General features: G+C 40.9%; 1 protein-coding gene across 6 annotated transcripts in view; it reads left to right on the forward strand.

Annotated features, from left to right (window-relative positions):
- The first annotated feature begins 321 nt into the window (after positions 1–321).
- Positions 322–25,473, forward strand: part of arhgap12b (Rho GTPase activating protein 12b) — a 45,065-nt gene continuing 19,913 nt past the window's right edge. For 4 of the 6 annotated variants that reach the window (XM_061758206.1, XM_061758208.1, XM_061758207.1 and 1 more), the window contains exons 1-2: positions 322–494; positions 5,730–6,481. In XM_061758206.1, the coding sequence (XP_061614190.1) occupies positions 5,822–6,481 (660 nt within the window). In that variant the 5' untranslated portion in view covers positions 322–494; positions 5,730–5,821. Of the gene's footprint in view, positions 495–5,729; positions 6,482–17,048; positions 17,206–25,473 lie in introns of those variants that run through there. The other 2 variants (XM_061758210.1, XM_061758212.1) reach the window with 2 other exon arrangements.

Here is a 25,473-nt window from a genome sequence, read left to right on the forward strand (position 1 = left end):
ATTAGCAGTGCCACTTTTGGCCTAGTTGTACGACCTTGAGCTGGATATCAAGAATATAGAATAAATGCTCAAATGGCTTTGATATTGTTGATATCGGACAAAAATGCCCCTTTGGCTATAAGGTCGTTTGAATTTGAGGATTTACATAACATCATTAAGATCAATCTTCAAGTCTATGTACTATTACACGCTTTGTCCTCACAAGTTATTAGTAATCATATGTAAAAAGTATTCTTTTTTTAATCGGCACTCGCTTGGTGCGTAAACTTTGAAATCGAATTATTGTGAAAGTAATGACCGGATATGATGTGCGTCGCCACACGCGGCTTGTTAGCTAGCAGGCGAGGCGGGGGATTGTGAACAGACCGAAAAGCTTTGGAGATCCGCTAAAGGACTAAACGGAGCTCGGAACTGTCCACATTCATTTAGGAAGAAACGCTTCCTCTACAATCCCCATTCAGACCCGTAAAGAGACGCCATTTGAGTTCTTTAAGGTTAGTACGGCTCATTTTGTCGCCGACGTGGGGCTCAACCAATATCGGTTCGCGTCTTGAGTTACTTTGCCGCAGGTCGAGTGTTTGTTCTCCCAATGAGTCAACCTGCCGTGCTTTGTCCACGCGCACGGAGCATATAATTCAGAGTTGAGTTGTGACGCTTTCGAATGTTCAAAATGGCAAATGTGAAGTCGACATTCCCGGGGATGGCGCTTTGTGCGGGTGGCACGCGCCGAGCGGTCATGTCCGAGGCGATTTCCTCCAGCGCCTGTGCCCGCTCGGGGTGCGACTTCCTCGGCGGCCCTTCCCTCGCCCCCGGGGGATGTCGACTCAGTGGCCTTTGTTACGAAATCACATGGATTAAACTTCTTTGTGCCATATTCCCGCTGTCTGTTGTCGGGCTGGAAGCGCGACCCGTGAACCTGCAGAGACTGATTGAAATCCACGCGCAGTAATATAGGAGCACATGTTGGAGTGGACGATGCTGCTCAGTGCTCAGCCACATCTGTTTTGAATGAAGCGCAGGGACAAAAGGCTGCCCGAGTCCCAGGCTGTTTATGCTGCCACAGTGGCCGAGCTGCAGATGTCTGCAGACAAAGGCGCAGGATGTGATCCCAGTGTTGATGCAGTCCTGTTTTTCTTCTATTTTACCCCCCCCCCCCTTCCCCAAGTATCGTGACATTGCTTTTCGTACATGCCACATTTAAAAAAAAAAAAAAAAAAGTATTCTTTAGCACCTGTTTTCACTCTCTCGCTGTCAAGAAATGGAAGATAATGCATAACATCACTTTGAGGAAACGAAGAGAAGAGGCAGAGCTTGGTCTGTTCAAGCTATTTATTTTCCCATTTGAAGTTTACTGTAAAACTGGTACAGCACATAAAACAAAAGCGATTTCAACATTGTATATTTAATCACCAAACTCAATTTTTTCGAATGAAACGCCACTAGCTTGATGTTAACATATCATGTGAAATTCCCTAGCCGGGATAATGAAATTTAGCATAGCTGCTACTTTGACACACAAGGAGCAGCAACGCATACAAACAAAGCATAAAACAATACTCACAGGCACGCATTCTCTCTGCTCTGTGGGAGCAAAAAAAATAAAAAGAGCCAAATGTGCCTGTATACCAAATAAACGCACGCAAAAAAATGATTGCTTAAAAATCTGTGCTATAGTAAAAGCGTCACTAGAGACTAGACTAGATACGCATTAACACTTGCATTTCCACATCGGTCTTCATTTAAGTATTTATTTATATTCATGTATGCTTGTCATATTGTGAGTGGAAACCGGAGTACTAAAAAAAAAAATATCTACCGCAAGGACCGTGAGAAGTCAACACAGATAACGCTGGACTGTCAGGATAAAGGTTCTAGCAAAGTTTTAAGGTTTCGGTCCCTTTAAAGGAGACATTAAATACTCTGCATTTTTTTTCACATTTGAAAAGAGCTCCCAAGTGTTGCAATAACATGTCTGTCTGTGCCATGCTTTCGTCAAACTACCCAATCAAATACCCATCAAGAGTTCCAGACTTTATAGCACATTTCTTGCCATGGTTAAATGGACTCGTTTTAGGGGCGAAGCCGTCTCATGCGTTATGCAAGCCCTCAACCAGCCACATCACCTGCTGGACCAATGGTAACTCTGGCTTTTGTTCGATTGACAACCAGTGGACTGGATCTCCACTGTGCCAGCGTTTGTCCATCTCTTTTGCCCCGACAACGTTGTGTTCGCAGGGGCGAACGCTCTTCGCTTCTTACTCGCGTAAGGAGAACCCAGAGTGTCGAGAACAAGTGAGTGCCTAAGGCGAAAACATTTTTGTGTGTGGACACATTGCCAAAAACAAAACAACCTCCAAGCCTGCCAGCAACTTCCTGGTGCAATCATGTATACTAAGTGTTGTGTTTATTAGAAGCTAATGAGTAATACTGTTATAACGCTTATCTGCCACCACTAACTGATTTAACCATATCTACCAAATTTTCCTGTTATGTGGGGCAGAAGAGCAGAACGGCTCACTTACACATTTTCAAAATGAGGCAGATAACCAAATATTTACTTGTTTTTTTTAAATTTCACACTTAATGGGTAGGTACACTGGGCAGGGACTCCAAAAACCAAACTGTTTATTTACTAATATTAAAAAAAATACATTTGTCATTGTATGTCCCCTTTAAATCCACTTTAACTTCTCAGGAAGCGAATCATCTTAACAAAGTACTGTACAAGGAAATATAAAGACAAGGTTTCCCCCCCCCCCCCTGCTCCCCAGACTGTTGTTCAATTCCCATTACGCTACATTATTTGTTGACACTCGGGAATTAATTTTTCCATAAAATTGTCGTATCTGCTTTCTGGGCGGTGCAGAAATAGACACTTTAGCAGGTTTAATACTGAAGGGGCTTGTATTTATTTAGTTTTTTTCTGGTTTGTTTGTGTCAGTCTCACATTTGATTATGCTAACAGTAGTTTCTGTGGAAATAATACACTTGCAGAGCACCTGGTTTCCATGGTTTTCAGTATGAAAAAATAAAATATTGCTCAGAGTAGTCACTGATGGTAGTAGATGTAGTGCTTCAGTCACCTGACTTCTGTACAAGCATGTTGGTTCAGGTCCCACTTGGTGATGGTGTAAATATGATAGGTGATGTAATATGTGAATGGCTGTGTGCTGATTAACTGGTGACAAGTACAGGGTGTAGTCTGCCTTTTGCCCACGTCAGCTGGCGTAGGCTCCTGATCAGGATATGTACAGTATAGAAAATGGACAGATGGATGTACAATGTTGCTCAAGGGGCAGCACGGCGAAGTCGTGGTTAGCACGTCTACGTCACAGTCGGGAGGTCTCCTGTGTGGAGCTTACGCGTTCTCTCTTGTGGGTTTTCTCCAGCTTCCTCCCACATTCCAAAATCATGCATGTTGTTATGTTAACTGAAGACTGAAATTGAGCATAGGTGTAAATGGGAGTGTTGTTAAATATTCCTTCCCATTGGCTCAACGGCAGTTCAACTGCTGGATACTTTTGTGACTTATTTACGCCAGTTTCTTTTTTTACCCAAAGTTTTTTGGGGAATTTTCGAAATGTAGGACCTCTGTGCTGTTCCACTTTAGAGCTGTCACTGTACGAGGATATGTGTATAATCCATGGTCAGATGCTCGTGGTATGAGGAGGACTGCTGCTGGCAATCTAAACCGATAAAGGTATCGTGAGACAAACTAACAGCGTGACATTTACGTATCACTGCGAAGTTTTATCTGTTGTACGTTATGTCAATGCTACTGTTCTAGGAAACCAACAGCAATTCCTTCACACTTTGTGAGGCTGTGACACTGAAGTAAGAGCTTGTCTGTGTGGTAGGACAGGGGGTTGCATGAGGATCTACCTATCGTTGCTTGAGACAGTTATTCATCGAGGCATGAGCATGTATGACTACTGAAAGGCACACACACAAAGACTAGTCATTATGTAATACTGTGCGTGTTGCCCATGGTCTTGAAACATCGAGGCGCAGACGGCTCTCCCCACTCGATCTATTCTTGGTGTGAGGCTGTCAGTCTGAGCTTCAGAGTGGCATGTTCTCACGCCTCACTAAAAGCACCTGCTTTTGCTGCGTACACATCAAGGATGTTAGTGGCTGCTATTTTAGGGAGGAGGAGGAGGGAGAATCTGATCTGCGTGGTGCAATGAGTCACTAGCTGCTGTTTGGCTCTTGGAGAGCCCCAGTATTTACTGGGTTAACTGACAAAAGCATACTGTCTTCCACATTTTACAATGACTTGCCTCCTTTCACCTGTCCCCTCACCTACCATACTAACTTGAGGTGATATACAAATAAAACCCTTTCAGTTTTATGAGCCTCGATGATGAGTAATTATGTGGAATTGCACAACAGGGACACCTGATGACACACAAACTGTTATTTTGGGATGCGGTCAGTGCAGGAATTCCGCGCGGTCTGTATGTGGGATCATGTTGTCATCACATTTAGCTCCACACAGGGGGATCAATTACCCGTCTAAATATCCTTAGCTCTTGTATTGTTTCACCGGAGACTGTGGTGTCTGTTGAGTGAGGACCTCTCTGCCTAATGTGTACAATATGTTTCTTTCACAGTCAATGAGTGTGCTAACTTTGTGGTTGAGGTCATTTGGTTTTGTTGAAGGTTGTGAATGTTGTTTGAATACATTTCCTTGGTTGACAATTGGGAAAATTAATAGACAAATGTCATTTTTTTGGGTGTAATTTTAGGAGACTAAACTATTCCAATAATTACAAATAAATATATTTATATACAGAATATATTTTCAGTAATGCGTTTCCAACAAATGCCTTAACAATTTAACATAATGTTTACAATAAAATACGTGGACCAAAAGAAGAGAACAGTGTAACATTGTATATAGACCTTCGGGGTCCATTTTCCAAACAACAATATGCCCCCATCCCCTCTAAAAATGTACAGAAATGGTAATAATATAATATAATATAAAAATGTTGACAGACAACTGTAACCCTAATATTGTTATTTATTTATTTACTTAATTTTGGTAAATTTGGTAGATTTTGTTGTCAAGAACATTATTTGCATTACATACAAATCTTGGTGGGGGTTCCATATTTTTTTTACGGCGGTCCATTTTCAAGGGGGTCCACATTCTTCTATACTACACCGGCTTACAGAAACGGCTACATGAAATTGACTTGCAGATTTGCTTTTTTAAAATTAGAATATTAAACCTACAAACCAAAAAACATTGCCATTTCCACCACTTAACTTCTAGTTGAAGAAAAGGCACATGGCAAGTCAGAGTAGCTGCTGAAAACCGTTGCGAGCATTGAGATAAATTGAGATCTATTCGCTTGCAGTCCTTAAAGTAGTCTAATCACATTTCAATGGAGAATGGAGTGTTTTTTGTTGGTGGAGTATTGCTATCTGAGTACAACAGGCTTTTTCTTTTTCAACCTGCAAACTAGTTGAGTCGGTGCCCTCTGCTGGTGCTGGAGCTGCCAGCTGGTACACCTTTTTTGTCTGCATTGCTTCAAGATGTAGATTATTATAAAGTATAGCCTGAAACACATGAGTAAAAAAATTGAAACAGTTTTAAGAAACAGTCATTAAACTAATTGATTGCTCTGCCTATCTCTAGTTGAATGTACTTGTTTCTGACCTTGCTGACTGTTTTATGTCAAATTATAGCTGTTGACATTAAGCTGCGTTATCTCCCACAGCCCAGCAATTCCCTGGTCAGACATGAAGAGCCCTGCAGGCCTGGAACGCTGAGCAGCTGAGGTCGGCATTAAAAACACTTGTCCTGACAGCCATGGCTGATAGAGATGGGCTTCCTATTGCTCCGGGTCAAGTCTATGTTGAGGTGGAATATGACTATGAGTACAAGGCGAAAGACAAGATGGTCACCATCCGGCAGGGGGAGTGCTATATGCTAGTGAAGAAAACCAACGAGGACTGGTGGCAGGTGAGGAAGGATGAGGGCACAAAGGCTTTCTACGTGCCAGCCCAGTATGTCAGAGAGGTGCGGCGAGCCCTGATGCCCCCTCTGAAGCCCAACTTGAGGGCCAAGCCTACTGTTCTTGATATCTGCATGGCATCAAATGAAAACCTTAACCGGCCACAGCCTGAAATGTCCAGCTTTGGGCGTCCGTCGCCTTCCTCTACGCCATCACCTTCCTCAGACCGTGTCACACCGCCGGCTCTGCCCAAGGATGCTAACCAGAATTTGGGAAGTCCCCATCATTGCAGGGTGGTGGCCGAACTGGTGCTTCTTCATAACAACAACAATTCAACTCTGCCACGGACCCGAGCTGACTCGCCGCCGCTCAAAGAGGAGAACAACCACAACAGAAGTCCAGACAGTGACAAGAGCTCCCCACAATGTGACCTACCAGGAAATGGCCTTAGCAAGCTCCGCAACGACTCGGAGTCGGGCGATGAGCTCAGCAGCAGTTCAACAGAACACATGCAGGTAAGACATGGACACGTGACTAAATGTGATGATTTCTCAAACTTTTCTTTGTGCAGTTGGTAGTGATTTACAGGAGTTATCTGCTCAAGAATTAGTGCTACAGCGTACTGGTTACCTGGCAACTTTGGATCCATTTCAGTTCGTGTTGATTTTCTCTGCAGATGCAAATTGGGCAGTTGGTGAATAACGATTGACTACCAATACTGGCCTTGTGTGGATGGGAGGAATAATTCCTCCCTGACAGCCATGTTCAGCCAAAGCTTCTCCTTTGCTTGTTTGGTTGATGCAGTTTCACTTCTGGATTCACATTGGTCCCTTTTGCATTCTTGAGGATATGTCCTAACCCTGAATTTGGACAGTTTGAGAAAGAGACTGATGTAGAAACTGCAGGCCAATCCTCAGTAAAATGCAGCAGTGGTCCAGACAATGTGAAGGACTGCCTATGTAAGCCAATTTTTGGGAGGCTTATCCAGGCAGGGGTCAACTTGTGTGAAGGCTCCAAATGCTCCTTGTGCTCTTTGTTCCACAGGCAGCAGAAGCCTCCTCCACCATGGTACGAACAAAGAGAGGCAGGCTTGAATGGAAAGTAGGTCATATCAGAGGGAGGATCAGTCTGTAGCCCCCAGTCGTCCACACTGGGGACCACTGTGTGAAAGAGGCTGTGTAAGTGTGAATGTCGTGAAGTGAAGAAAAGTGAGAATGGACGCACTCTTATCACGGTTTAGCCACAACATATAGTTAGCTAGGTCATTATTGACGTCCTTCAGAAGAGCCCCAAGGGGCGTGAAAATGAATGTTTTTGTGTTGCTGCCTGCCCAACACCAACCTTTTTGAATTTCACGCCTGTCAAACCACTTGTGCCAAAATGAACACATTTTCCTCATAGCCATTTACATTTGCATGGCCAATTTATAAGAGTGTATTTTTGTGTTTGTTTTGTATTTGTTTGTTTGTCAGCCTTCAATAGTGCCGGATAAAAAGCAGACAGCTTCAGCCAAAAGTCCATGTGAAGCTCAGTGCTGTATGTAGTTTGCGCGGCAGGTGGAACCCACCCCCCCTTCCTCCTCTGTTCTGCCTTTCTAGTCTTGTGTTAGTTTGTCCTTTTTGGCCTGTTGCCAGGCAAGGGATCGACCCTGCAGAAAAACCAAATGGTTTTCCTCTGCTTCTCCAAGTTACAGATAAGCTCTGGCTGGTGGAGTTGTAAGTGAGGGGGTATTTTCGTTGTATTTGCAAATTTTTGATAGATTTCTTGTGGAATTGTTACATCATTTTCGCAAAAAAAAATTGACTCCTGAAACAAATGGAAAAATAAGCTTTTTCAACACGCTAGCAGTGTATATATACCATCCTGCACTGAGTTTTAGATATGGTAATCTTGTGTAATATACAGTAATAGAATGAAACTCTGGTGCTTACTAATTCGGAATTGAACCAAAATTACCCTGGCAATTATGCCTGTAAAGTCATGTCAAAATGTCACCTGCTGTAATTCACCCTATACCTTACGTATCTCACGGAAGTTCATTTCAGCCAGCATCAAATGAGTAACTTAGCTTTTTCTTTGGTTTTTGTGCCTTTTGTTGCGACCATCCTCAACAAAGGATGATTATATACCGTAAGTTATGTGATCGTCACCTGCTATCATGGTTAATTTGTTTTTTGATTTTAAAGTTTTACACTTGCATGACAATTGAGACTGTGTAAATTCCCTTAGCATTACACCAGAATTTTTTTATTCAAGAAAATATTGAGTATTTGACCCCTTATATTAACAACTCTTAATTGCATATTGTTTTGGAAAAAGTCTTTTAATAATCATCAACAATGGAGAGTAACAAAAATGTAATAGTTCAAGTGCTGCTGTTGTCACGTTTAATTTTTTTTTTTATAGCTTTAGTAGAAGTCAAATCAAGTGTTGATTTAGCCAGTACGTGGCTGTCATTTTGTAAGCCTCAGTAGGAGCCGTTGGATGAATTGCTCTGATCGTAAGATTTATCATGCCTCTGCTGCAGCGCAATCTGGCCACATGTAATTGATATACCGGTAGATCTGATCTCCAGGTGACCAATAACTCCACTGTGTCACACCACACTTTCTTTTAGTAATTGTTCTCGCTGATGCTGTGGCAACAGCAGAGGCGGATGATCCACTCTTTGGTCTCTTGAGGTCACATGTTAACTTTAGTTTCGCTTTTGAATCCTGTTGCACACGATCACCATGGAGGTTGTTGATTTTGGATGATCATTTTTACATGTTGAAAATTATATGTGTGATTTGAATCTTTTCATCGTGCTTTCTTTCCAAAGCACAGTGACATAATGAATGGAGACACTGTTCCCTGTAGTGATGTGTGAGAGACCAAATCATCTTTTTCCACTCTCAAAGATGTCACCAAGGGCAAGATGTGGTGGTCCAAAGTGAGTTTTTGTCTGTGGCTTTGGCCTATGGGGCCAGTGGTCAGCCGTGCACTCACTCATTCGCCTATGTGAGTGAATCGGTGTACGACCTTGAGAAGCCAACCCCCACCCCCGCCACAGTACAGTCTCACGCAATCAAACTCCTAACAATCACTGCTGGCCTTGCACCGTCTCTGTCTCTTTCTCTCTCTCTTTCTCTCACTCCTATCAATTTTTAGTTCTTAACTCTCTCTAAGATCTTCATGTAAATGCAAAACAATTAAAATATGGCACATATTTTATTGCTTAATTAACTAAGAACTAAGAATGTTAGTCTTGGCAGTGTACGTGAATAGACTACTATGTAGACTGCGGTTTGCTAGTTCGCCTAGGTGCACTGAAAATATATGCACTCCTTTTGAAACAGTGGAACAATTTACTGCTGCTATTCTGAAGCAGTGAATTGGATAATTAAAGTGAAGCGGTGAAGTGTTTCCTTGTGAAGTGGTGTATTGGTCTTTTAAAACGAACAGGCAGAAACACTTGAAGTCTCCAGGGAAACTTTCTGGTGTACTGTATAGAAACAAGATGGTCCGAAATATACGGAACGACACAGTTCGTGCATGTTTTTACAAAAACGTATTCTTTGGCAGGTTTCTGAAATTTTATAGGGCGGTTTAGCCATGTTCCAAGAAGTGCACATCTTTGAAGTGAGGTCTAGCAAATATATACTCTTAAACAATGGCAAAGTTTTAAAAAAAGATATCATCTATTAATGTCTTGTCTGTTAGTGCCCTGTAATCTCTGTTTAGCCAATAGGCTTACTCCCAGGGCAGCTGAAAAGGAGGCCTGAGCTTGTTTTCCAGTGCATACTTGACATTCTTGCTTTAGTGCCTACACACACAGTACTGTACAGTGAGGGAAAAGAAAGTCAATGAAAGTCCGTTCTCTCCTCAAAAGTGAGGCACCAGACTGGCCATAATCTAATCCAATATAAAATTGAGCTAATAGTGCATCTTTTGTGTTCCTGTGAGTGCTTTTTCCGGTCTGCTCACTTGCCTCCTTTCCCCTTTCCTCTTTCTGTCTGGAACCCCTGTTAGGCTCTTTTCTACTCGTCCTGCTGTCTCCACTGCTTCCTTTTTGCGACCTCCCACCTCTCTCCTTGAATCATTCTTTTTGACGATCTTGTCTGAAGTAATCTTGGTGAAGGGAAGGACAACAATCATAATGTAGCTACTAGGCTTCTCTTGACCTAAACTGTTTTGAATCTCACTGACAATCCAGAATTCAGAATCCTCCACAAAACTTAATTTCTTTTGGACTGAAACAAAATAGTGGTGCCTTAAAGTTTGATCGCCATCCGGGGCCGTGACGCTGTTTTGAACTTTGATTCAGTTGACTTTAAACTTTGAAACCTATATTTACTGTAGAGGCAGTGATTTCTGTAACATTTTAATGTCATCAAATGTCATGCAAGGTACAGTTTATCCAGAAAATTCCCAGTGCATCCATTTTCTACATTTGGTGTTACAGCCTAATTCCAAAATGCAAGGCTGTGGGAATAATGTAATCTCTACCAAGCAATACAATCAGTGTTGATGTTTGTTTTAGTTGTCTGTTAATATATTTGGAAGTGATATTGAGACAATTTTCCTGGACGTTGATGTTTTAATTTTGTGTGCTCTTAATTGCTTTCCATCAATCCCCTCTGCCTACCGAGTTGTGGTGCAGCCTAGTGTTGATTTAGGGATCGAATGATTGTGAAGCATCACTCTGTCTCGCTCTCTCTTTTTCCTCTCACCCCCAATACTCTATGTGGGTCACTCAGCCCCTCTTCTGTCTCTCATGGTGAGTCTCTCTGGGCCTGGCTCACTAATGCAACTTGCTGGACTGGCAAAGCATGTATCCAGAGAAGGTAAGGGCACCTGGCTGATGTGCTTTTGATATAGCGCAGTGATTTATCTTCCCTGAGCTTCTTCCTGCTGCTGCCCTTCTTAGCTATCAACCTGCAGCAAGCTAGCTAGAGTGTCTCAAATTCTGATCCAAAATACCTTGTTGTAGTAGGTATATCAGTGTAACAAATCTTAGGTAGTGGGATGATTGCACATCACTGTGTGTCACATGCAAGACCATGTTTCATACAGTGAGAGCTTTATTTTGTAGCTTCCCGCTAACATACAGTAGGTTTGTGTTTATATGTGTAATTAGGGATGCCCAAGACACTGGGTGCTCACAGCTCTATTACATAACTGATGCAAGATGTTGTCAGAGCCTGTTGAACAGCTGATAGCCTTTCCCCCAGTGACCAACTCTTTGGGTGAGTAGACAGGTCAGGCTATTTGTACACTCAGCCTTCTGCATTCTCCCTTTCCCTTATTCGTCTTGTGAAACTATAAATCATGAGAACTGGAAGTCATTTAGCAATGGTGTTTGGGCTATATAAGCTTTCCCTAAATGGCTGCCTCGTGCCAAGCTTTTTGTGTGGTGCGTTGTTTCCAATTACTCCTGGTACCGCTCTGAATGCACTTTGAGTGATCAGAGTTAGCAGGTTACAAAAATTCAGTTTTACCTTGTGTTTACTTCTTTCGCCTACACAGGAATTTCAATATTGTTGCAAATCTTGCTTTCAAAGAAATAAAGGATCCTTATGTGGTGTATCAACAAATGGTTGTTTTGTGTTTTTATCTATATCTTTTCCTTCCAAAATCAGTAAAGTAAATGAATGAGATAGCATAAGTAACACGTTTAAGGATGTTGCCTATAATGTCATTTAGGAATGTCTGTATACTGAAAGTCTGAACAATCTCTTCTTGTCTTGGGTTTCTCTTCAGTTTGACTCTTGACCGCTTGTACTCTGTTTTTGGATATAGAGATATAAAATTCCATAATATAGTTGCATTTGGATGAAACATTTTGAGCCATCTTCCGTTTACAGTATCTGGGGTATGTTTTATGTCTTTGGGAAGGGTACATGTTTGGTTCCAGCTTGTGGGAGCAGTGGTGTAAAGTGGAAAGGTATATCCATTATTTGCTGACTTGCATTTATTTTTCACTGTCATTGTCATCTTTGTTTATTGGACAGAGGACTACTAATGAGTCGTAGGATCGACTGCTGATATGTCCTTTTGGTCTGATATTATGCCAGTGAAGTGATAAACACAGACATCCATCCATCCAATTTCCACCGTGCTGCTAAACACCGACATGAGTGTTGAAATACAAACATATGTGGTCACCTGTCAAAGGGGTAGCTGGATCTATGACAAAAGTACAAAACCCCTTAAAAATATCCCCACCTTGAGGTTGTAAGGTATTAACTTCCTTCCTAACGTTCTATATGTCATCAGTGTCTGTAAATGGTATAATTTAATCAGGGCTTCTGTGTTTTAGACCGCAGAAATTTCCACCAAGCACCTGTCACTAAACAATGACAATACTGTGGATTGGTCTCGAGCCTACCACCAGCTTTATAGTTCTGTAGCGTAGCAGTTATTTCTCCGCAAATCCAATTCTAATACTATACCAGCACACATTCCATAATTGCATTCAGTTGGGCTTTAAGATGGCAAGGGGGTCTACCTGTAAAGCCTGGCCTTTTGGGGATACAGTACATGTCTCTGCACGTTTCCTTAAAGCTGACCAAAGTAGCTCATGGATTAAAACAGCGATACTGGGAGGCTGACAGAGTTGTCTCGAGCACACAAAGACATCAATGCAAGCAGTTATTCAGTGTCCTTGTGTTTGATTGACGGAGCGACACTCTCAGTTTCCTTAAAGGCTATGAATGTGCCAGCGGTAAGAGATTTATCTGTGCACTTCATACTCTGAAGGAACCATAACACAATTAGGTGGCTTGTGCCATGGCTGGTTAACAGTTTAGCTGTTTAAAAAAATAAATAAAAAATTACCAAGCTTCTTTCCAAGATATATGAATCTATTGTCTTTAGGGTGGTCAATTCTTAGATGCTTCACAATGCATGTGAACCATTTTGAATTGATTCACAAATGTCAATAAGACATGAGATAATGGAGATAAGGTATTGTCTAACCCTAATCCTAGCAAATTGAGAAAAGGTTGACCGTGGAAGTCAATGGGAACCACATAAGCATGCTCTAGTGAGAAAACAGCACGTTTCTTCAACTGTCTCTGATTGCCCAGATCAATCAGTGAAACTATCTGCAAAAAATACAGCAGTCTGATAATAATCAAACTTTATTTGGCCACATAAGAACTGCCCATATACAACAATTTAGACATCGTTAACATTAACTGATGAATGCTTTTTAAAGTATGGCCTACATAATAGAAGGTGTGTTTTCAAATACTTAATCAAAGTAAGGCCTCAGAATCTATTTACCTGATGTACGGCATCACCATTTAACCAATAGCAAGTAGCCACTATTAGGGGGAAAAACAAAATAATCTTTATCTTACCCTTTCTCTAGCCATACAAGAGCCTTATCCTAGCACTATACAACGCCGTGTCAGAGATTCTGGCCACAAATTGCCCGTTTTGTTTTAATCCATTTCTGTACAGCTTATCCTCACTTGGGTTGCGGGCGTGCTGGAGCCTATCCCAGCTATCTTTGGGTGAGAGGCGGGGTACACTCTGAACTGGTCGCCAGCCAATTGCAGGTTAAACAAACAACCATTCATACTCACATTCACACCTACGAGCAATTTAGAGTCTTCAATTAACTAACCATGCATGTTTTGGGGATGTGGGAGGAAATCGGAGTACCCGGACAAAACCCACGCAGGCATAGGGAGAACATGCAAACTCCATACCGGCGAGGCAAGATTTGCACCCGGGTCCCCAGAAGTGTGAGGCAGATGTGCTAACCAGTCGTTCACCGTGCCGCTTTGTTTTAGTCACTCTATTAAAAGATTTATTGCCGATTCAGCAAACAGATGCCTTTACCTACTTCATAACTATACCTCCTCTTTCGGGGTACATCATTTTCTAGCCTTTTTGATTATTTACAGTATCTACATATACTGTATAGTAAATTATAAACATTTTAAATAATGCAACCAGAAGGAGCAGCCATGAACTGTTCCATGCAGACTGTGATGGAAAAGGGCTGTCATTGTCAGTGTGTACAGTTAGTTTTCTACTTAATTCTGTACTGTTTCTTCTGACCCAAGCATTGTTATCTATGGATGAAACCACAAACAAAGGCCAAACCAGATTTTATATAATCATGTAAAATGTGTTATAGGCTCTTGGTGAGCACCATGCATCACCAGCCATGGTACAGAGAAGCTTACAGATCAGCCCGAGCCTCGACAGACCCCTGCAAACCCTCCCACCGTCCTCACACTCATACTAGAATGCAATCTTCTTACATATCTGGATTAAGGGGTTGTGTACAACACATTCCTGTGTTAAACCGCTCTGTAACCCCCCTTTAAACTAATGTCATCACGCACCATGGTCCAGCAATCTTTCCTTTACAGTATATAGTGTAGTCCGTTGGTGTTGATGCTACATGTTTGGGGAAAGGTTCGGGTGACCATTTTAGTTCAGTTGATTTTTAAAGACCGAATGACAGAATTTGGTGAGGGTCTATGTTGCCCCTTTGCTTGTCCCCCCCGTTTACTAATACATTTGTTTCAAGATACATAATATTTCATATCTAAAATATGACACAACCCTGGTGTAAAGTTCAGATCCCCACATTTGCTTTTGATGCATTTAAAAACTATTTTTGGTGATGTGAAGGGGAGAAAAATTGGATGGACGTTACATGTAGAGGAGACTAGAATTTTGAAAGATTGGTGCAAGAAGACGGGTAGCAGTAATTGAATATCTCTGTGCTGAAACAGTTCTGTGGTAATTTGCTTGCCAAGCATGGCCCTTTTATGGTTCAGTGGGAGGTCAAAGCAGTTATGTTGGGAATAGCTTTTAACATCATAAACTCGTAATTGAAATTGGGCGATGATCTGAGATAAATGCAAGTTTTGTGTGGAAATTAGTATCGTCGAGCGTGAAGTGTCAGCATGAAGAATGTGACGACGCTGGAATAAATACTGGATGTGGTCCTGATCTTAGTCTCATATGTTGGCTGTGGTGCACTGATGATGCAGTTTATTTTTCTAACTGAACATGTGACTGGCAGTATAGATGACAAGGCAGCCCTCTCTCTGGCAGGGACCAACCTCAACAATAGTTTTATAGTAGCAGCTTGCTGGAACTTTACTGTGGTTAGTTGAAGAGGGATACGGCATGGAGAGGAGGGGACCTGCTAGTTAGCTGGGTGACACAGGAAATTATTTTGTACTTGAAGGTAAATTTGTGCTAGTCATGATTTTGTTGTTATTTATTTGGGCTCTATGCCATGCCTAAAGGGGCAGCGGACTAAAATGAGTTTACCAGACCGCCTACTGTGTTCTGGGGTTTCTTTCTCTGCATGAGGCAATTCCATTTCCTCATTGCCGACGAGCTGTGAACATGTCGGCCCACTCAGTAGGGGGTCTCTGCTGACAGCCTCTCTCAGCCGAAATGTGCTAGTTCATAAAATAATCCATTCTGTCCACTCAACTCCGTTACCACCTTGTTTCTGTTTCCTCATTGCCAAGCGTTAGGCCTCCTCTTCACTCAACTGTATGATATTACAAAACAAAATTAAACTGTATTTAACAGAAAAGAAATTACAATTTATCATCCATTTTCTATAATAACTCATTCGGGTCTTCGGTGAAGTGGAACCAATGCCAGCTGACTTTGGGCGAAGGGCAGGCCACACCAGAAATTGGTTGCCAGCTAATCAATGCACGATTTACTAGTAATTGAATTAAAATGAATGTTGTATTTTTGTACTTTTTAAATAATCATACCATGCAATGGTCAATCTTGTACCTCAAGCCAACCACTTCTTTAGTATAAATGTGTTCGAAGGCTTGATGTGTGTTCATAATGTGTAACCACAACCTGCTGGTTTTGAGGGATTTGTCTGTGAGGACGTTTTCATTTCCTTTGTGGGTGGCTGTCATGTAGTCAGAGTTTGGCGAGCAGCCAATAAATGAATGTTTCAGCTTGCGGTCTTATGTTGCCATGTAGACACACCATCACACCCCTTGCAAATGTACTGAATGGTAACTGATGTTGCTTCAAGATGGGTTAAGGGGCTCTGCAGTGCACCGGATTGCTTTCACTGTGGAGGAGGGCTGTGGAATTATGCCAATGGAGCCTCCAAGGCAGCAGTGTGGCATCTATGTGGGTCACATACTCAAGAGGTGGATTAATAAACTTTGGAGCATTATAAATTGGCGAGAGCAGACTCACTGATACATATGCATGACTTAAACGCAACGTGACACAAAGCGAATGCTACACACTGACTCACACTTCGGCTTCCATGCATTTGTTTTCTCGCTTCACCTCTCCACCTGTGCCGCAACTGGCATGTAAATGGTCTAAACCGCTTCCACTCTGTTCACACCAGCAATAAGTCATCATCTCTTTGCAAAGTATTAATCGCTATCTGCTATTTATGTAGTGATTTCAAAACCTGCAATTGCACTCCATCATTGTTGTTGTTGGAAAGATGGAAAAAAATTTATTTGAGTGAACTGTCACTTAACATTTCACAATTAAGCATCAAATACGGAATAAAGCTGTCAGTATTTGTTACATGCTGTGTTGACTTAAATTTTAACACTTTCCACGTTTGAGAAAATACCAGGTTATACATTGTCTCGCATTTCAGCCCAAAAAAAGACTAGGATATGACTTTTAGGCCATATTACCCAGCCCTAGTGTACTGTAGATACCATGATAACTTACTCCATTACATTTTACCTACATCTAGTGGCAAAACCAAACTCCAAACACTGACCCAAATGACATTTAGAATCCTCTTTCAGTACATTTGCCAATATATTGTTCCTTTAAAGTTGTGCCGATATCAGTTGTGAGTACGAATAGAGTGTGTGAACCTCAGACATGATGGCTCCAGGGTCACAAACTCTGACTTATTTTGGCCTTTTGAGTGTACTTTGAGCATGGCCACCTGTCAAGCAATCCTCTGTCTTTTTCACTTTTATGTCTTTCTCCATCTCTTTTCTTCTCTGTCTCTCTGTGTCTCCTTCTGTGTGGTAGTCAGGTCAGTCTGCTAATGAGTGTTCCTGTTTAAGCACCATGGTCCTAAATAGATCTCTTAAGATCCTTTAATCAGCCACTGTCGTCTCTTCTCATCTGTTGGACAACATTCTGAATGCGAATAAGCCACCACAGCCTCCTTGTACCTGTTTGGATATCCTTTGTTGTCACCAGAATTTACTTTTGGACCATGTTTTCCTACCTGAGGAGCCCACACTACACTGTGAGTAGCACCCATTCTGTAATGTCCAAGGAGCTGCTTAGTGAATGTGCTGTAAGGCTTAAGCTGTTTGGGTGAGGTAAAAGTAGAACAGGTGTTAGTTGGTCTTGTGACCGTTTATTGCCATGACTGTAAAGTTCAGTTGAGCACATGTGTCTTGGATGTAATTATTACTTACTGAGTCTCATTTAATCATTGTTACAAGTTCATGGTGTTTGGATAAAATTAAACATATTGCTGTGACAACTGTATGTCAGATTATTATTTCTTTCAAACAAATCAATGTTATTCGACAGCTTTTATCTTTTCACATTCAGTGAAATGTTTAAGCGGATGTGTCTGGAATATCCCTTGTTCAATAAAGGACCTGCAGTCTGCGTACCTGGTTGAACAACATGTTTCCACAACGCTTACAATGCCATTAAAGAACTGCATTAATATTTTACTTTCAAATCAGCATAATGCATAGTATAGTGGGAAATTTGCTCCGAATCTTCAGACGCATGTGTAATTGAGATGCAGCTTTGGAGAAATCCACTTTTTTTGCCACACATTGTATTTTCCAAGGTTGTCAGCACTCTGTTTATTAAAAGAGTGGATGATTGACTCTTGTCTTGTGGGTCTTTACTTGTCTTCCAAACACAGTGAAAAGGTGAGGTGTGATCTGAAGCCGAAATACATGGGCCAAAGGAAATATTTGTTTAAAACATGCTTTCATTGGTTTCGCTACATGGTTTAAGTGCGTAAGCATTATTGATAGTTCTCCTATTTTGCTGCCAATGTTACCTGGAGGCGTTGTGCTACAGGGTGGATGTAACTCATCTGCCCTGATCTGATGTCATGTTGTTGTACTTTAGACATTTCTAATGATCAATTTGTGAGTTATCATGCGCAACCCTTGTTCAAATTGTATTTTAACGGTGATTGTCGCATGTTACTGTAATGGTAATTCATGGGGCAATCAGGTTAAAATATTATAAACATTATTATTGTATATATTATAATAGTCACTGGATGTGTTTTTGAAAGAACCTGGTAACTTCAGTTTGTCTGTCAAGGTGTTTGGTTCCATAAGAGAAGAGGTTGACAGTTCTTTGTGGTGGTGTCTTTCAAAGGAGTCCATAACTGATGGGTTACACCGAGGATGTACCCTTCACTTGACTACAGTGCAAATGCAGTTCAACTTGGATGGTCTGCTGACGAGGAACGACTCTGTCAGTGAACAGCGCTGATATTGTGAGATGTGACAATGCCCTGAGGTAGTGTGTGTGGGCCTTCATGTCTGTGCAGGTGATTGTATTCATTTTAGAGCACAGCATTGAAAGCTTTTCTTCAACATAGACTAGGCTAAACATTCATTTGGCCAGTCACAGGCACTCCTGCCTGTCTTCCTTCCTTCGGGCACAGTAAATGGAGAAAAGCTAGACAGACTATTTACCTTACTCTCAAGTAATTATTTACAGCCATGTTGTCCATCCCTGTTTCTACACAGTAACCGCAGCTGTTAAGGTTGCCTTCTGTGATTTTGTTACTCTCTATTGTCCGATTAGTTCCAATCTTGCTATATTCCTACCCAGGTTCATCAATGGCCCATGTGAAACTTACTTCTCTTTACCCCCTGGATTTCTTGTCCATCCACCTCTGTCAAACAACCTGTTAAACCACCTCAATTTCTTTCAATTTTGTATAAAAGAGAAACAAAATGCAAGGGCCAGTAGTGTTAAGCTACCACCTCAAACAATTGCATAGTTACATTTCCAGGTTCAATTAGAATTCTGTTCACTGTTAAAGTTTGGTTTTGAGTGCCCTTAAATGCATTTGGCGTGTGGACGGAAGGTCCAAGACTCATTGAAAAATGTACTTTGAGAAAATACCCATGTTGGTGTGGACAAGGCCTTTAAATGCATCTACTCCAATTGTATTGGCGAAGCTTTGTTTGACCTTTTGGAAAACAAATGCATAGAGAAACAGTGTTCACTTGGCATGAATATTGCAGTGTCTTGTTAATACCATCTTAAATGACCAGTGCTGACTTACCATTGTTTTACTGTGTACCAAGAGTCTTTTGTGTCCCTCGCTGTCTCTGCATTCACATCGCCTCACTCTATTGTCACTGATGTCGTCATACCATCAAAAACTCTGCCAGCATGTCCTTGAGCAGATACTGTCTCATCACCTCCAGAGGGTCAACGCAGCTACTATTCTACTGATAATCTATAATGCATCAAAATCATTCACTGTCGATAAATAGTCAATGATAATGCCAGTCTATTTTTTTTTTTTAAACCGACACATCTAATCAAAGTGGTAAAGATATGTGCTGTATGGTTAAGCCATTTTTGAAAATGTTACACGTAGGTCATCGTCCTCGACAACGTTATGATGTGTTGGCTCTATCTTATTTCACTACTTGGTGTCCACTAGGCTTTACACGATCAGGATTTTTGGGGCCAATCACCGATCACCAGTCTTAAAAAAAACGATAACTGATCTCCGATCCGATCACAAGATGGAGCAATGTGTCTATTTACATGCCTTGTTCATTTATTGTATATAATTGTGTACTGTATCCATACATCCATTTTCTGGTCAGCTTATCCTCACAAGGGTTACGGGCGTGCTCGAGCCGTCCCAGCTCAAATTATTCTCTAGCATTTTAGACAAAAGTTAAAACACCAATGACCTCTAGGGGGCATTCAAGGCCACTGACATACGTTTAGGTCAAATCAACATTACATGACAGAAATAATGGGTGCTAACTTACTGTAATTAAATTACTTTATTGCAATTCAATTACTTTAATAAATACTGTTAATGACATGCTTACTCTAACTTTCTCATTGTCCCAGCTATATGGACGGGTGTTGTCCAGAATTTGAGTCAGTTTGACTTTTTAAAATGTATTTATTTATTTACCCCCGCGCCGCCACGCTGCATTGCTGGAACTTGCTCCTCGTGTACGTTCTTCAGGTGCTCGATCAAATTTGTTGTGTTTAAGCATTTAGATGACGTTCCCCACGACGTACTTCAGTTGTGCACAGACTGCAAATAACTGTCGCTTGTCTGAGACATTGCAAAATATTCCCAAAGCGACAACGTGTTTTTTCACCGACAAGATTGAAAAAAACTTTATTGGCCATCAGATAGTTACAGTACTGCGCTACAAGACACGTGACAAGGCTAAAAATAAACTATGCGACAAAGAAACAGAGTTAAATGTCTTGTGCGGAGCATCATTGATCGGATCGGCTGCTTATGCCATGAAAGCTTATGATTTGAAACATAACATTATTTACACTATAGCTAGCTCCCTTGATATGCTCCCAAAGCGGTTGTGTGTGGTGAAGACACAACCACAATTCCAGAATTTCCTTCAGTGTTTGCCTAACGCATCCAATTGGTATTTCAATTTCCTTATCATCAACCCCACTTTCAATGTAAATTAAAACTCTTAATGTTCCTTTATGTATTTAGTCATTCTTTTTTTATTTATTTTTTTAATTCTAGACATGTTTTGACATGCTATTGACCAATATCATCAACTGTTTCCCTAGATTTCCATTTACAGTACTTTGTTACCCTAACAAACAATAATTTACTATAAAATGGTTTCCTACATTCCTGTGTTTTATTGATTTATTACGCCCTTTGCTTTCCATTACAGCTTCCTTAACAAAATTTGTTTAGGTCGAATATACTCGGGATTCTCAACTTTGTTGACCTCGGGGCCCAACGTTTCCTGTGCAAAGGGGCCCATTCAAATATTTAAAACTGTACTTGTTTAAATGATGTAGCTCAAGTTTGATTAGTATTCTATATTTACTAAATCACAGCTATTTACAGTTTAACAAGCTAAAAGCTTGTCATTTAAAGTCTCGAATCAGGGTTATTAACACCGAAATAACTAACTAGATTTTACACAGAAAAAGAGAGGCATTCTAAAATATCTCATTAGGAAAAAATTATTTTTTTTGGATAAATAACATTATATAAAAACAATAATGGTTTCAAATAGATAAACTGTAGAAATAAAATTGAAATGAAGTGCAAATGAAAATGTTGTCCTCTGCAAATGAATTACGCAATTGCTTCAGCGATGTTAATTTTTGTTCCACAAATTGTTTCTGTATCTATAGCCCATTTTCTTGTCACTTGAAAAATTCCATCTTTCCAACCAGTGTTGGATTCCCAGTTTTTAAATTCTAATTTCTAAAGTTTTGAATGCTTCAGTGCTTAGTGGGATAGCGTTATCCCACACCTCAGACACTGGGCATTTCTCGCCATTGTACTTTTGCAAGATTTTAGTCTTTTAGGAAGTTTTGGCATCATTTCAAATTCAACAGTATATGGTGTTATACCGCAGCTAGCTGTATCACAGTTTTTTTTGTGGAACGCATCAACTTGTCTATTGTGTGACTCCCCGTTGTCGAGTGGAAAACTCGCATGTGGGAAAAGGAGATCCACCACCACCACTGAACATTTCATCCATTTATTGAACGCTGGGTGAACTATAATACACAATGAGCACACTTATGCCGGCTCACGCCCAGACACCCACATGCAGCTTGCTGCATTATATAAACCCCATAGTTTTTTGTTCAATAACTTCAAAAGTATTTCTTATGTCTACCTAACAATGCTGTACTGCTGTAAACGAAATGGCAATCTTAATGATTCTCTTTCTCGCTGGCGTTGGGCAGAATCCTTGCATCTCCAAACCATCACTTTGCAGGAAAATAAAAATCAAAAAAATCATCATTTTGCAATTCATTTTGTTGAGCCATTATATAACATAATCAAAGGGAGCAAGACATTTTCAATACTTAATATTGATCAATAATTTGTATTATTTAAAAAAAACAAACAAACAAACAAAAAAAAGACCTAACTCAAAACTGACCAATAGTATCAATTTGTGAAATTTGGACCTTCTGCCTGACAGTGACGATATGTAATACAGATTCAGAATGACTGTTTTTCAGACACAATCGCATCATAAATATTCAGTGAAGAAAATGAAAAATGGTCTGTCACAAATGTCATTGCTAATGATTATTATGTTCATTGATTAATTGTCTGAGCTTTACCATAAGGACCTCCAGTTTTATCAACCCCCTTTCCGCCTCTAACCAGCCAATCAGCAAATAGGGAGGGGACCTTGTATAATTGGCTCAAACCAATCACGCTGTAGACTTTAGGTCAGGATTAGTCATTAACTGGAGGCTTAAAATCTCAGCTGTCTGCTGTGGAGTTCTGCTAGGTCTGCATCCGCTTGACAATTCCTGCCACAAAGGTGACAGTTATTTTAAAAGTAAACCTTACTGAAAATAAGAATTGTTCCATTTATAGCCTGTGCAATGAGTAGATGGATCATACACCAGATGTAAATGTCTATCACATTCTTTTTATAGCATAAACCGAGGTTATTTGTCAAACCATACCTTTAAAGCTATAAAAACAAAAAAAACCTTGAGCAGGGTTTTTTGAATCAAACAATGAGTACGGTAATTGTATTCTACTGCGATGTGATGCTTTTGATCTGTAGGTCTGTCCGCTACTGCTTGGATTTATTTTAAAAAGTATTTTAAATCTTGTGTTAATAACAGTAGAGTGCTTGAGATCATAGCAATCATCAACATCCATCTAGTAAGTGTAAATGTGTAAACATCAACGGCGGGTAGTTGAGCCACATCTATGCAGACATCTGCTAAGGTACATCTGCTTAACACAGCACTGGCACCAAAAGAAGAACATCTAGAGAGAGATTCTTACCTCCAATTAAATAAAAAAAATAAATAAAATAACAATTGACTCCCCCCCGCTATCCATCAAGAACATTTAATCAAATGACTATTCCTAATTATTACAATAACTGTTTGTAGAAGTAGTCGTAGTATCACTGATGCAGTTACTAATCCTGACTGCAAAACTGAGCATTATATAGTGTAAAAAAAACAAACATCATTTCCTGCTCGTCTATTTTTTTTTGTCCAGTTATGTGAGGAACAGATTGCAGTGCAGCTCTTTCATCCTGCCCCCCGTCCATGTCTGTCTGGCTGTTTTTTCTCACTATTTGGAGAACAGACGGTACTTTGTGACTGTTATGGTTCCACACAGCTTTAAAGATGGAGTATATTGGAGGAGGAGTACCCATAGAGAGGGAAGTGTGCGTGCATAACTCCCTTGTGTGTTCATCTTCAGACCGAGACATCCCCAGAGAGGAAATAGCGTAGTGTGTGCATATGTTTATGATTATTGTCATTTGTTCATCGTGTCACCCACACATTATGTTTCAGTGTTTCTTGGTTGGAAGCTGTGTGTGAAACTGTTTCACAAAGAGACACAGACAGTCTGACAGACAGTCACACAAATAACATGCACAGACAGACAGACGCCTGCAAGAATAACTCAGACAAATTCTATTGTATGTGTGGGTCCTTGGACCATAAGCTATACTGTCCTTTGCCGTTCACTGATATTTGAAACATTCACCCAGATTTTCCTAAATGCCTAAGGAATGTCTCCATAATGCTTTAAAAAGAGGAACGGTACTCAAGAGGAGGTGACAAGAGGAGAATCTGGCTCACTGACGTTTGATTTTACGCTTAGCCCCAAATAGAAGTGAGAATCTTTGATCCATTGGGTGCTTCTGAAATAACCATGAACATCTTGTCCCAGATATAAATTGGGTGTTTGCCAGAGTGTATCTTACGCATACTGCGGAACTGACAGCTTCACTGCAAGAATGTTGTGCTCCCTGACTAACAACGGTATGCCCATATGCACATATAACATGGCGCAGGCTCCCCCTGTCCTCAAAATCTATCCCTGCCTGTATTTCAAGGGGAAACGCTAATTGGATGGATGTTGCAGGGGAAATAATGTTGCTCGAGCAAACTATCAATTGCTTTCAGAGTTTAGCATAAATAGTTTGTTCAATTTTGTTAGTATTTTCTAGAAGCTTGAAGGTGCTTTGTCTGTAGTATCCAAGCAACAACACTCTCACTCAACTCAACTGTGTGTTGACTGACATTTTATGCTATCAGCTTCAAACCAAAAGGTTAATTGCGCACATCACAGTCAAGTTGTGAGCCTTGTCACATGCTCTGATCTGTGAAATTAAATTAGCTGTCGTCATCTTGCAGAGTCTGACTGAAAAGATGCAGACTCACTTTCAGCTTCTTTATGCGCCCTAGTCACGTCTTTCTGACTGCCATATGCTTGAAGTTGCAGACGGAGTGAAGTCCATATTTGAATATAATTAGTATTTTTCTGTTCAACCTGTTTCATGCAAACTGATTTAAAACTGCAGTGCAGGGCTACTGATGTCTGTTAAACAGTCTGTGTTTTCCAAGCATGCTTTGTCGTGCACATGTGCATGCTAACGTTTCAACATCATTCTGGCTTGGAGGGGGTTTGGCTCGCAAAATGCCACAAATGTGGTGATGGGGGAGTAGGCAAATATGGTCTGACTGATGCTCATCGAGGTGGAAATGTAGGTTAATCCGGTCATATGGGCACGACCATCATACCTCCTTGAGCATCAGGAGAGAGCGAAGGGAGGGCGCAGTGGGGCGTTGTCTTAGGGGAAAGGGAAGCACAAAATGACCAACAAGGTATTATATTGAATTAATCAATAAAAGGCACATTTTATTTGTAGAAAGAATATACAGAAGGTAGTGGTGAAGACCTGTGTGGGGAAAAAAGAAGCTACAACTTAGGACAAAAGAACAAAGGGAACCAAGTTGATTGATGTATCGCCTTGGCGGGGGCGTGCCCCCAACATTCTCTTCTGAAAACCTGCAGCCCATCCTCAAACACTTAGGAGGGAAACGGCTTCGTTTACTGGATGTCTCCATAGCCACAAAGCCCTCAATCTACACTAGCCAACACCACCACTCTTCCTTTAACCAGTTTTCATCTAATTCAATTACACAAGCATAGTATGCAAAATGGTTAGTGGAGAGATGAACACATGCTCTGAGCTGTGACACTGATCTTGGCACCATCTGGAAGACCTTTCACTAAACGCAGAATAATATTTTGTTCCTGCTGTGTTGACACTTCTAAAAAGAAAGTGGTTTACATGGCTTACAGTAGAAACTGGAAGGTCCAACATGATCCATTCCCCTGAAGCTGATGGACCTCTGTTTTTTTTAGGATTTGAATAATGAAATTCCCTGTTTAAAGGGAGAATTTGCAGTGTCAAAACTGCTAGCAAGATATGAATGTAGCCTCACTTCACTAATCTCTACCCCGTCGAGTCTCTGA

This window comes from Phyllopteryx taeniolatus, chromosome 20 (genome assembly GCF_024500385.1).
Source record: "Phyllopteryx taeniolatus isolate TA_2022b chromosome 20, UOR_Ptae_1.2, whole genome shotgun sequence".
In the NCBI taxonomy this organism is placed as follows: domain Eukaryota; kingdom Metazoa; phylum Chordata; class Actinopteri; order Syngnathiformes; family Syngnathidae; genus Phyllopteryx; species Phyllopteryx taeniolatus.